General features: G+C 39.4%; 1 protein-coding gene across 8 annotated transcripts in view; it reads left to right on the top strand.

Moving 5' to 3' along the window:
• NAIP (NLR family apoptosis inhibitory protein) overlaps positions 1-13,399 on the top strand; it is a 43,145-nt gene extending 29,746 nt beyond the window's left edge. For all 8 annotated transcript variants that reach the window (XM_053912900.2, XM_053912894.2, XM_053912904.2 and 5 more), the window contains 6 exons: positions 461-2,584; positions 5,154-5,318; positions 7,055-7,207; positions 7,521-7,607; positions 10,091-10,255; positions 11,328-13,399. In XM_053912900.2, coding sequence (XP_053768875.1) covers positions 461-2,584; positions 5,154-5,318; positions 7,055-7,207; positions 7,521-7,607; positions 10,091-10,255; positions 11,328-11,692 — 3,059 coding nt within the window. In that variant the 3' untranslated portion in view covers positions 11,693-13,399. The remainder of the gene's footprint in view (positions 1-460; positions 2,585-5,153; positions 5,319-7,054; positions 7,208-7,520; positions 7,608-10,090; positions 10,256-11,327) is intronic.
• Positions 13,400-14,255: the final 856 nt, after the last annotated feature.

Here is a 14,255-nt window from a genome sequence, read left to right as displayed (position 1 = left end):
TGGGGTCAGTCATCTTTATGGGGTCCAGCCAGATCTGGGAAAGAGGGCCTGAGAAAGAGGCTTTTGTCCTATTAACCCCTGGGCCCTATCCTCCCCACTCATCCAATTTTGCCCCAAATGACTCTTTGTTTCCCTGGATGAAGAAGTCCTCAAAGGGAAACATTTTGCCAATGTGGAAGAGGTGAAATAAAAAATGGCAGAAGCACTAAAAGGCATCAAAATTGATGAGTTCAAAAACTGGTTTTGAGCAGTGGAAAAAATGTCTCAGTAGGCATATTGCATCAAATGGAGAGTACTTGGAAGGTGACTGAAGTTTAAACACGTAAAAACAAGTACACAGTTTTTAATAAATAAATTCTGGTTTTGGGGTCCCCCCTTGTATATGTGTGCATACATTTATATTAGGGGACTTTTAGAAGAGAGAGGGTCTGTAATTGTGCCTCCTTTCTTCTCTCCACAGACATGGCCCTGAGTGAAGCCCAGTGGTTTCGGGAGGCGAAGAGTCTGAACCAGCGACTGAGAGAGGCCTACATCAATGCCAGTTTCCGCCGGATGTATTTGCTTGAGCTCCCTTCCTGTCTAGCCACAGACCGTTTGCTGAGCTGTGACCTGTCCCTTGTTTCAAAACACATCAGCAGTCCTGTGCAACACCCTGTGCTGTTGTCTGACATCTTTACCAACTTGAACTCTGTCATGTGTGTGGAGGGTGAGGCTGGTAGTGGAAAGACAGTCCTCCTGAAGAAAATAGCTCTTCTGTGGGCATCAGGATGCTGTCCTTTGTTAAACAGGTTCCAGCTGGTCTTCTATCTCTCCCTTAGCTCCACCAGACTGGAACACGGGCTGGCCAGCATCATTTGTGACCAACTCCCAGAGACAGAAGGATCTGTTACTGAAATGTGCCTGAGGAACATCATCCAGCAGTTAAAGAACCAGGTGTTATTCCTTTTGGATGACTATAAAGAAATATGCTCAGTCCCTCAAGTCATAAAAAAATTGATTCAAAAAAACCACTCATCAAGGACCTGTTTATTGATCGCTGTCCGCACAAACAGGGCCAGGGGCATCCGCCAGTACCTAGATACGACTCTGGAGATCAAAGCATTTCCCTTCTATAATGCTATCTACGTGTTACGGAGTTTCTTTTCTCATGATATAGCCCGTCTGCGAAAGTTTATGATTCACTTTCGAGTAAATGCAAATTTGCAGGGAATTCAGAAAACTCCTCTTTTTGTAGCAGCAGTCTGTGCTAATTGGTTCCAGTATCCTTTTGACCACTCTTTGAACGATTTTGCTGTTTTCAAGTCCTATATGGAATGCCTTTTCTCAAAGTACAAAACTTCAGCTGACCTTCTGAAAGTAACTGTGTCCTCCTGTGGTGACCTAGCCTTGAAAGGGTTTTTTTCATCTTGCTTTGAGTTTAGTGATGATGACCTTAGAGAAGCAGGGGTTGACGAAGACGGAGATCTCACCATGTGCCTGATGAGTAAATTCACAGCCCAGCGACTGAGACCAGTCTATCAGTTTTTAGATCCTGCATTCCAAGAATTTCTTGCTGGGCAGAGGCTGATTGTACTCCTGGATTCAGATAGGCAAGAAGATCAAGATTTGGGACTTTATTATTTGAAACAAATCAACTTATCCATGGTGATTAAAAGTCATTGTATCAGGTTTTTGAAGTATATCTCCTGCTTCTACTACCCTTCAACAAAGGCAGGGGCAAAAATTGTATCTCATTTACTTCATCTGCTGGATAATAAGGAGTCATTGGAGAATATATCTGAAAAAGATGACAATCTGAAGCACCATTCGGACGTTTTGAAGACGATGACATTAATTAAGATAGTGGGGCAATATTCTCCACAACATTCCTTGTCACTGGTTTCAGAACGTTTACTGTCTCTTGCCATACAAATTGCTTATCAAAGCAACACTGTTGCTGTGTGCTCTCCGTTTATTTTGCAGTTCCTTCAAGGGAAGACCCTGAATTTGAATGTGCTTAACTTACAGTATTTTTTTGACTATCCTGAAAGCCTGTTATTGTTGAGGAGCATCCAAGTCTACGTAAGAGGAAAAGTAAAAATCAGGACACACATTCCAGATAGTTCAGTCCTGGAAAAGTATTGGGACAAATCACAGGCACCAACTATACATCAGGACTGTGCTTCTGCCTTTGAATCGATGATTGAATGGGAGCGGAATTTAGCTGAAAAAGAGGAAAACATTGTAAGATTTCTGAATATGAAAGTCAGTGCACCACCAGACATCAGCACTGGCTATTGGCAACTTTCTCCAAAGCAGTTCAAGATTCCCCTTCTGGAAGTCCACGTGACTGGTATGGATGGCGTGGACCAAGAGACGCTTAGGGTTCTGATGGCAGTTTTCTCAGCTTCACAGCACATTGAGCTTCATTTAGAGGACAGCAGGGGCTTTGTTGAAAGCCTTCGCCCAGCTCTTGAGCAGTATAAGGCTTCTTTCACCAAGTGCTCCATAAGCAAATCTGAGCTGAATGAAGTAGAACAGGAATTGCTTCTCAACCTGCCTTCCCTGGAATCTCTTGAAGTCTCGGGAACAACCCAGATACAAGGTATACCTGAATATATTTTAGTTGGCTATTCGGATGGTAATTTTATTTGCTCACTCTTAGTTTTAGGTGGATGAAACTTATGAAAGCATGAGACCATAAATGATTGCTGATAGAATACCTATTACAAAATGAGCTTTCACTAATTTATTTTTGTCAGTAATATGAATTAGTGAAAGGCCTCTAAACAGAATGATTTTCAAACAACTCAGATAAAAATTAATAGAAATTAACTAATTTCAAACACCTCAGATAAAAAATAATAAAATATTGCCCCGGCTGTGTGTGGCTCAGTTGGTTGGAGTGTCATTCCATACACCAAAAGTTGGGGGTTCAGTTCCCAGTCAGGGCACATACCTAGGGTGCAGGTTTGATCCCCAATCAGGGCATGTATGGGAGGCAACTAATTGATGTTTCTCTCTCACAGCGATGTTTCTCCCTCTCTTTCTCTCCCTTCCTCTCTCTCTAATATCAATAAACCTAAAGTAATAATAAAAATAGTAACTTAATAAACAGACACACATTACTTTTTATTAGTAAATAATAATCCATATGTAAAGATGATTCTTGAAGATTACCCCCCTACCTGCTTAATGGGAAGAAGGGCTTATACATTATGGGAAATAAATAAATGGTAAATAATATTTCCCATTTATTTGTGTCTCCTTTCACTTCTTTAAGTAATGTTTGAAAGCTTTCAGTGTGGGCTTTATATTTCTTTCATTAAATTTATTCCTAGGCACTTGTGTTTTTTGATACTTGTGTAAATAATATTTAATTTTTTTTTCTTTTTCTAGTTGTTGCTAGTATGGCTTTGGTTTTTCAACAGTTTGTTATAAACCTTGGTGTGCTTTCCTTTGTATTTGTCTTGCTTGAGGGTAACTGAACATTTTTGGATCTGTGGGTTATTTATCATCAAATTTATAAAAATGTTTGCTTTCTATTTTCAATATTTCTTTTATTTTAGCAACATGTACAATTCTAACCATTTAACTGAACAATTCAGTGACATCAAATGCATTTCCAGTGTTGTGTGACCATCACCACTATCCATTTCCAAAACCTTTTCATCATCCCAAACAGAAGCTCTGTCATTATTAAATAATAACTCCTTCCTCTCCTCGGCCGCTAATAATGTCTATTCCACTTTATGTCTCTATGAATTTGTCCAGTCTAGGTATTTCATACAAATGGAATCAGACAACATCTTGTCCTTTTGTGTCTGGCTTATTTCACGTAGCGTATGTTCAAGGTTCATCCAGGTTGTAGCGTGAATTAGAACTTCATTCCTTTTCTAGCTGAGTAATATTCCATTGTATGTAGGCATATATGTGTGTACTTTTAATTCTTTTAGATATGTGCTGAGAAGTGGAATTACTGCATCACATTAATAATAGTAATTTTATTTATTTGTTGAGGAACCTCTGAACAGTTTTCTGCAGTGGCTGCACCATTTTACATTCCACAGGCAATGTACAGGGGCTCCAGTTTCTCTCCACATCCTCATCAATGCTTGTTTTTGTTTGTTTGTTTTTAATCATAAAGGTACCCTATTAGGTGTGAGGTGATATTTCGTTATAGCTTTGATTTGCATTTCCTGAGTGACTAATTATTTGAGCATATTTTCATGTGCTTATTTATTGGCTGTTTGTGCCATTTTTTGGAGACATGTCTGTTAAGTCCTTTGCCCAATTTTAAATTGTGTTGTCTTTGTGTTCTGAGTTGTAGTTCTTTTGTGTATTCTGGATATTAAATCCTTATTGGACATATGGTTTGAAAATATTTTCTTCTATTCTATAGATTGTCTTTTTTTAAAAAATATTTTATTTATTTACTTTTTAGAGAGGGGGGAAAGTAGGGAGAAAGAAAGGGAGAGAAATATCAGTGTGTGAGAGAAACATCAACTGGTTGCCTCTTGCATACCCCCAGCCGGGGACCTGGACCACAACCCAAGCACGTGCCCTGACTGGGAATTGAACTAGTGACCTTTCAGTTTGCAGGAATGACACTTAACCCACTGAGCCACACCAGTCAGGGCTGTAGATTGTCTTTTCAATGTCTCCATGATGTCCTTCAATGTACTAATTTTTAAATTTTGATGAAGTTCAATTTATCTGTTTTTGTTTTTTTGCTAGTGCTTTTGATCTAAGAATCCATTGACAAATCCAAGGTCATGAAGATTTTACCCCTATGTTTTTTCCAAAGAGTTGTATGGTTTAATTATTATATTTAGGTTGTTGAGCCATTTTGAATTAATTTTGTATATGGTGCTATAGGTAGTGGGTCCAACTTCATTCTTTTGCATGTAGAAATCCAGTTGTCCCAGCAATATTTGGTGAAACAAGGTCTTATTTTTGTGACTCTAGACAGTAGCACAAGGCTTCTCATACAATAGTAGATAATAATGCTGCATAAAACAGTATCTTCATATATATACTTTTTAGACAGTAATGTTTTATGGTATGTGGAAAGTTTTCATGTGAAAATAGCTCGATGAGTCAAAATGTTAGTTTCAAATTTTCCATTTGGAACTCTTTAGGTTAATAATGGAAAACTGTGTGCTGCTTTCTAGATCAACTCTTTCCTCATTTGGACAAGTTCCTGTGCCTGAAAGAATTGTCTGTGAGTGTAAATAAAAAAAATGCTTTTGCAGTCATTCCTGAAGAATTCCTAAATCTCCACCATATGGAGAAATTATTGATCCATATTTCAGCTGAGGATAGCCCTTCCAAACTAGGTAAGAATGCCACTTTGATTTACTTGTTTTTACATCACTTGGTAGAGCTACTTGGCCAATGATTCATTTAAAAGTTAAAGCTTCTGTGGATCTGTGGCTATAGCCTCTCTCTATGGTAAATTGTGGGAATAGCACTTTCTCATTAAGAAAGCAGAGAGCTATTTGTAATTATTGAGCCCTTATGTCATGTTAGTGTGGTCAGTGACGCCATCTGTGAAAGAATTCACAAAGAGAAGAAAGTGCAGAGAAGAAAGTTTTTATTCACTTTCCAAAAGAGGAGAGGGGCTTGGGGTGGAGAGATATACCAGCACTGAGGGGTGGGTGCATTGAGCTTTTATGTGGTAATCAGGGTGGTTGTGGTAGGTAGAAAATAGATAGGGGGAGGGTAAGAGTAGTATAGGAAATGTAGAAGCCAAAGAACTTATAAGTATGACCCATAGACATGAACTATAGGGGGGAATGTGGGAGGGTGGGGTGGGCAGGATGGAGTAGAGTGAAGAGGGGGAAATGGGACAACTGTAATGGCATAATCAATAAAAATATTAAAAAAAAAAAAGGTGGTTGTAGAGCAGGATGTTTCAGTTGGTCTCGTAGAGGCTGCAGCTTGCTTCATGTTACTTTGGGTGCATGCAGGGTCCGGTTGCTGCAGTCTGGCATGTCCTATTTTGTAAGTTCTCTGCACCTTCAGGGCGCTTTCAGGAATTTTCCAGTCTTGAGGATAGGGGCTCTTAAACAAGAATCAGTCAAGCTAGCTCTGGCAAAGAAGGCCTATAAAGGGGGCTTTTGTCCTATTACTATATGCTGGGGAATTGTCAAAAGTACTTTTACAGATATCAACTCACTTAACCTTCATACTTGTTCCTTGAGGTAAGGTACTATTTTTATGCTCATTTTACATCTGGGAAATTGAGATGTAAAGAGATTAAGTAATTTGCTCAAGGTTACCCAGGTAAGGAAATGGTAGATCTGTGATTTAAACACAGGAATTCTCACTATTACAAAGTCTGAGCTTTAAACACTGGTATACTGCCTCTCCAAAATAATTTGTAGAGTTCTTTTATTTTGTTTTTAAGTTACAGAGCTGCCAGATTAGGTGGAAGGAAATGTGATGGTTGGTAGCAATAGGAAGGAAGCATTTCCCTGTTATTCTTATCATCCTATCCTCATGGTTAATGGACAGCTTGTGTAGCCACCTTTCTTAAATACGTCATTTAGCAAAATGACTTAGGCACCATCGATTCCTTAATTTAGTAAAGACTGAAAACTAAGGACCCTGGAAATGTAAATTTCTATGGAACTGACATGCAGAGTTGCATGTAAAAGAATTCACTGAGCTGAAGCTAAAGAATTCTGACTTGTTAGCAATTTTTGCATCAAATTTAGTTTTGTTTCAGAGTTGTCATTGCTTTTATTTCTTTGTATACTACTCCTATTTTGTAAATGTCATGTACAAACTTAGAAACATTAGGATGTTAAAGCTGAAGGTGAATTTACTGGGTCAATGCTCTAATTTTATCAGTACACTGATCCCCAGAGAGGGTGAGTCACTACATGTCCAAATTCACATAGTTCGATAGTTAGTTGCAGAACCTGAACCTAAGCCTGATTCTTGAATCATTACATTGTGGTGCTATGTTTTAATTCAAAATTGTTGAATCAAAATAACAAATTATGTGGCCAGTCCTGGTAGAAATGTGTAATTTTCCCTAATTTCTTAAATCTTTGATCTTTTACAGTTAAATTAATTCAGAATTCTCCAAACCTTCAAGTTTTCCATCTGCAATGTAACAGCTTTCCGGATTTTGAGTGTCTCATGATTGTGCTTGCTTCCTGTAAGAAACTCAAAGAAATTAAGTTTTCCGGAGCATTTTTTAACACCATCCCATTTGGTAAGAGGTACAATCATGAAATTTTGGTTTAAGATGCTTCTGTGGGCAGTCATATTAAGCACTTTCTAAAAATAGCCAAATTTTAAACATGCAATTGATGTTAAAGAACTATTATAATAGACATGTAATCCTAAATGAGTTATCAAATAAGTTGTACTTGATTCTAGAAGTTTAAATTCCTAGTTATCAAAATATTTCCTGAGCAAAGATTTATCTACTTAGTCATACTAATTAATTCTATCTAAATTATTGCATTACTTTTTGGTATAAGAGTTGTAGCTAACATAACAGATTTTTATTTTCCCTTTTATAGTTGCCATTTTGCCAAATTTTGTTTCTCTGAAGATATTAAATCTCAGAAACCAATATTTTCCTGATAAGGAAACATCTGAAAAATTTGGTATGTTTTTATAAAACTGTGCCTTTTACTTATTCTTTGTCCCCCCCCCCCAATCCTTCACCTAGTTTGCATTACCTACAACAAATCATGGTATGTATTAACTACCCCAGGTAATTAGGAGGAAGGGGACAGTGCTGTTCAACTCTTGCCCTTAAATGCCTTGAATGTTCTCAGAGTGCTTTATTTCTTCAAATACATAGTTGCTCCTTTTAGCACTATGCAGTTTCATTGGCAGGTACCCACCCATTCCAAACAGGTTAAGTCTGTGTTGTTTTAACAGTTTCTGGGATATGGGTAAAACTGTCTTTTAAGGTTATGAAAACTAAGTATGTAAAAGCCCGGATTTAACAAAATGATTAGCTATAGAAAGAACTTAAATACTTTTGCATATTTTTATGATTAGAAAAGTAATGTATGTCCATGGGAGATAAAAGATAAACTGAGGCATATTAAAATTTTTAAGAGTTTATTTGAGCAAAAATGGATTTGAACTGGGCAGCATCGAGTTTAGGAGACAGAAAGAAGCACAGGGGAGCTATACAGAATGACGTTCATAGGCAGAAGGAAACAGGAACCAGGAAGTCGTATGAGGCAAAAAAGTGAGTTGGTGATGGCAAGGTCACTTTCTCTTAGGGGTCGGCAGGGGTCTTTCAGGCAGATTCCCTAACTAGTGCTGATCAGTTGATTTCTGACTGACTGGATTAAGATTCCATCTCTCTTTCTGAGAGAGCTGAAAGTCTAAGTTTTGGTTTGGTGACATGGGGCTTAGCACAAACAACTCCATTTTGGGCTTATGTCTCATTTTTAACACAGGAAAACATAAGGTGAATGGACATACGGAGTGTTGAACAGTTAGTGCCTCTTAAACTTTAGCACGCTTAAAGATCACCTGTATTGCCTCTTCCTCTTTTCTTCTTTTGGAGGCAGCCGTGTGGGTAGGGAAGAAGCAGGAAGGCTGAAGGGGCAGGACCAGGGGTCAAGGAAGTGCCTGGTATATACAACAGGTTGATTAAGCAAATACACTGAGTATAATGAGAGCCAAGTTTCCTCCGGTTAGAGAATGAATTTATAAATATTGAAAGGGTAGGTTAGGAAGAACTCTGAGGTATTAAATTAGGATTAGAAATATTGGTGTGCACTCATGATTTTTAACCTATTCACATTGATAAATAGATCAATATACACACAGATATACACAGTTATCTATATATCTCTCTATATATACAAACACACATATATTGGGTTGGCCAAAAAGTCTGTTTAGTTTTTTTCCATAAAATAAAAGACACATTTTTTATTTTCACCAATAACTTTATTGGTGTGGATATTTTGAGTATCTCCGCTATCTCCTGTGTGGTATAATGTTAACTGTTCTCAATTAATGTCTCAATTTGATCGCTATCAACTTCAACTGGTCTGCCTGACCATGGAGCATCGTTCAATGAGAAATCTCCAGCACGAAACTTTGCAAACCACTTTTGACACGTTCAATCAGTTACAGCACCTTCTCCATACACTGCACAAATCTTTTTTTGCATTTCAGTTGCGTTTTTACCTTTCTTGAAATAATAAAGCATAATGTGTTGAAAATGTTGTGTATTTTCTTCCATCTTCGATATTAAAATGGCTACACCAAAATTCCCCGATTTTGATGTTTTTTTTAAATGCACCCTGATATGAAAGCTGTCTCAGTACAATCCAAAAAAATTGTTTCGAATGAAGTTAAAGACAACTAAGTGTAACTAGAGCCATTTTACAAGAAAAACCAAACGAACTTTTTGGTCAACCCAGCATTTCTAAGTTCAGTCAACTAAGAGACCAGAAAGCACCTTAAGAGCAATGAGCAAACCAATCGCCCAGATCTTGACTTTTAATACTGGCTTTCCCAAAAGGAACCCAAGTGCTTGGAGAAATGGCTGATATAAGAACTGGGACAGAGAAAGTAAAAGATAAGCCTGGAATATTGTTTTATGGTAGAAATCTTCAAAACATCTGCAGGTGTGAGGCCTCAGAAGTAGAGAACTTTTAGGGATCAAGCGATCCATAACATACCATGTTAAGGAGGAATCAAAAGAAAGAGTGGTGGATTGTGAAGCTTTAGTGCTGTGAGGTGGAGGTAGAAATCACTGAGATAACAGCAGGAGGTTGGATTGAAATGGGGGATGAAGGCCTTGAGGAGCTAGGAGAGTATCCAGGACGCCAGTAGAAGCTACAGTCTAAAAGAGGAAATGGATACATGATAGGTATTCTGGAATCCAGTGCAGGAAAGATTGATTGAGGAGGGTTAAAAAACGGTTGTCTGGAAGTAGCAGTGAAGATCAAGGTGTAGGCTGACCCCTTTCTCTTGTCCTTGGAGAGGAAGAGGAACAGTCTCTATGCTACATGGGGCCTCCTGCACTGTGCATGATTTTGAAGCTAGAGATCCCTGTTTGGGGACACAGTACAAAAAGGAGCTTTTTTTTTTTTTTTGTCTCTTCTGATAGCCTACACTTTAGGGTCTCTTAATAACCTGGAAGAATTGATCCTTCCTAATGGAGATGGGATTTATCAAGTGGCCAAACTGATTATCCAACAGTGTCAGCATCTTCGATGCCTCCGAGTTCTCTCATTTACCGATACTTTAAATGATGACAGTATAATGGAAATTGGTGAGTTATCCTCAGGCTTGTCTCAGCTTGCATGAAAGCCAGTGACATTATTCAAGTTTTCTGCTGCAAGATGTCGATGAAACCTCTTGTGTCTCTCAAAGTGCTCAAGCCACTTCCTAATTTTCACTATCTTATAGTTCCCTCTCACGTTCTGTTGATTTGGGCATTCTGCTCAGATTTGGAAATGAAAGATGTCCTCCTGTTTCAGACTCTATAAGCCCTCAAGTCTGTGTTCTTAACACCCAGTGCTCAGACTCCTGGCCACACACCTTCTATGCACTTCTTTTTATAGTATTTAAAAAAATTGAATATTAATACACATACAGAAAAGTACATAAATGTACAGCTCAATAATTTCCATTTTCTCAGTACCTCAGTCTCTAAAGTTAGTCATGCTACAGCCATGGATTCTAGAGTGAAACCAGACCTACCCTTTGCCCAAATGAGGAAAAAGAAATTTAACATTTAAAGCCAAAAACAAAAACCTTGCTAGGTATCCACTTCCAAACTGAATTCAACCTTTATTAATTGAGAACTTACTGTGTGCCAGGCCCCCCACCCTTCCAAACCCTCAACAACAAGAGGACCCCCTTTGGGCCATAGGTGTAGTGTACAGCAGTAGACAGTGAGAAGACATGGTCTGAGGGATGTCAAATCTTCTCTGTGAAAGGGGAGATGGTGTGGTTGCCACAATCTCTACTGCCCCTTGAAACTCAGCCTGTTTCTCAGCCATGCTGTGCTTGTACACCTGGCTTCCTGGGAGACCAGAAGAGAAGTCCAGATAGGCACAGAATGACAAAACTCTCACAGCAAAAAAGGCTTCACTGCTCTAGGGCTTAGCTTTATGTCTCTGGTTTCTGCTTTTCCCTGGGGTTTTGGCCAGTTCTTCATTAACCAGTCAGCTCTTTGGGACTTTTTAGAAGATATTTTTAAAATATTTTATTGGCATTTTCTACTTTCAGTGGTGGTGGTGGTAGTGATGGGAGAAGAGGCTGATTCAAATAACCGGGCCTACCATTATCGAAATAAAAGTCCTGATGATTCTGATTTCATAAATATTTTGCTTTTATAGCCAAAGTAGCACTCAACGGAGGTTTCCAGAAACTTGAGAACTTAGATCTTTCAGTGAATCACAAGATTACAGAGGAAGGATACAGAAATTTCTTTCGAGCACTGCACAACTTGCCAAACTTGCAAGAGCTGGGAATTTCCAGGCATTTCACTCAATGTATCAGAGCGCAGGCCGCCACGGTCAAGTCTCTGAGTCAGTGCATGTTGCGGCTGCCACGCCTCACCAGAATTGACATGTTCGGCTGGCTCCTGGATACAGAAGACATCACACTGCTTACTTCTATGAAAGAAAAACATCCTCAATCTGAACACTTAACTATTGACTGGAAATGGGTATTGCCATTCTCTCCAATCATTCAGAAATAGAAGTTTAGTTAAAAACTACTGAATCAAGAAAATATTGGTCAAAAAGTCTAAAAACCTAATTATCCAAAAACATTTTATTAATGTTATGTACAAAATAATATTTATAAAACATGTACAGGCATGTAAAAAATAACAACAACCCTGCCTGCACATCACTGAGCTTAAGAAACAGATTTAAAAGGGAAAAGAAAATCACTAGTACTTTTGAAGTCTCTGAATGATCCTCCCAACTAAAGTTGAAGCATCTAACCCTCCATCATCCAGCATCAATATCAGGTTTTCAGGCTAATTACGGTAAAGAATAACAAAGCCACAGGGAGGGGGTTGACGGAGTTACGCTGATCTATCTTAAAGCTACAATATGGAAGAATTCAGGTTACATATGAAATGACTAACTTAAGGGTTGAATCAGTTTCACACATAGGTGAAACAAGAGTTCACTTTAACACTGGTGCAGCTGTATCTGTTGGGCCAAAGACATCCCTTAATCCTTGCAGGATCTGTTCTGCGTATTTCACTTCGGTGTAGTTGAGTTTACTTATACCTTCCCTTTATCCATTGCCAATGGGAAGAAGAAATAGGACTTAGGGGAAAATACTTTAATTCCAGAGGCTTTTAATTCAACATTACTGCATAAGCAAAAAAGCAGAATTTAGTATTACTGCAGATTAGCTATATTTGTTTTCCAGAAAATTGATTATCAATGCCTTTTTAGATGACAATGTTTGAGAGTTCAACATATGCTATAATGGCCTTAGCATTTTCTTATAATCCACTCTGCTCAGGGAGAATACACTGTCTCTTTTGTGACCTCATATTGTTACAGAACAGATGGGGGGGTGAATATACTATTACCAAAAGGTCCCCCCTTTCTCTCTGGGCTCCCCCGCACTAGGTTCGCCTTGCCTGCCGCCAGAGGAAAGAAGTCTCTCAATGCCAGAGACTGGTGAAAAGGAAAGGAATTATTTATTTAAAAGTTATACAAACTTAGAGTAATGACTTAATGTCTTTCTTAAAATACTAAAGTCCTCTAGAATACCCACAGATGCACACAGTCCTTCCTTCTCCCTCTGCCCAGTCCGGGGTACCATATCTCAGGAAAAGAAGTAGAAGTCCGTGATTCAGGCTCCCGGCACCATCAGCTGTGTCACCGCCACAGGGTCCCCACTCTGCTAAAGCTGTGTGGTTCTCTCCCTGGTATGGCTGCTGCCTGGGTTTTAATACCAGCGCCAGTCTTCCTCTGCAGCCCCATTTCCGACTCTTCCTACAATCAGTTGCACCTGCCAGCATTCCCATATTCTTCCAGCTTTACTGGGCTGCCACAGTAAGTCTGGGCAGGTGTGGCCCCATGACATGGAGCCAGTCTTCTTCAAGCTCTCACGCAGGTTCTGTAATCAGGGGGAGTTGCTTCCCAGTTAGATTTGAGTGGAAGTCACTCCCATCTCCCTGGCTCAAAGCATAGCCACAGCTATTTAACATATCCATGAAACCAGTTAAAGGTTATAGATACGTTAAATGACCATGCCAGAGGTTAGCTGCACAGCTGTTGCTATACAAAACAGCTCTGAAGGGTCCTGTTCCATGTGTCCCTTCCCCCTGCTTAGGCTTGTGGGGTTGAGGACATCCTATATATTTTTCTAATATTTCCTGGACACCTTGAGTTCTGGACCCCATTACAAATCACTACTTGACGCCCACCCCCCCCCCCCCGCCGGCTGCACCCTGTTACAATATGGCTCAAGGTGTTAAATTTGATGTGTCTACAATCGGGGTGTCCAACCTTTTGGTGTCTCTGAGCCACACTGGAAGAAGAGTTGTCTTGGGCCATACATTAAATACACAAACAGTAATGAAAACTGATGAGCAAAAAAAGATTTTAAGTAAATGTACAATTTTGTGTTGGGCCACATTCACAGCCATCCTGGGCTGCATGCGGCCTATGGGCTGCGGGTTAGACACCCCTGCTACATCTTTGTCTGTCTCCAGAATTTCACTCCTATTGGTTAAGCAGAACTTTCTGAATGGCCGGAAGACCATTCCAAATTCATAATGCTAGTATAAGTTGGAAAACAACCAGTCTTTAACTCTAATTTTTATTTTTACCAAGGAAAAAGCCTATCCCCTCCCAACCCAAGTAGGAAACAGAGGGACAGTGTGTATGGTATGATCCCATTTATTTAACAAAATATATGCTCATGTTTCTAGATGCATGAAGAATTTCTGTGCTTTTACTTATATGTCGAATTTGAAGAACAATATAAATGAACAAACAAAACAGAAACAGACTGAGACTCAGAGAGCAGACTGATGGTTGCCAGAGTTTGGAAAGGGGCCAGAGGACGAGGTGAAAAAGGCGAAGGGGTTGAGCAGTACCGATTGGCAGTCACAGGGCAGTCACAGGGGTGTAAGGTGCAGCATAGGCAATACAGTCAATAATATTGTGATTACTAGTATGGTGGCGGGGGTACTGGGACTGTCAGGGAGATCACTTTGTAAAGGCCATGATATAGGAGACTTCTGCGTGGCGTGGGCCCAGCTCCCACTCAGAAAGGCCAGTGGAAAG

The sequence above is a fragment of the Desmodus rotundus genome, chromosome 1 (assembly GCF_022682495.2).
Source record: "Desmodus rotundus isolate HL8 chromosome 1, HLdesRot8A.1, whole genome shotgun sequence".
Classification (NCBI taxonomy): domain Eukaryota; kingdom Metazoa; phylum Chordata; class Mammalia; order Chiroptera; family Phyllostomidae; genus Desmodus; species Desmodus rotundus.
The sequence above is the reverse complement of the archived record's forward strand: the minus strand, read 5'-3'. Positions and strand labels throughout refer to the sequence as shown.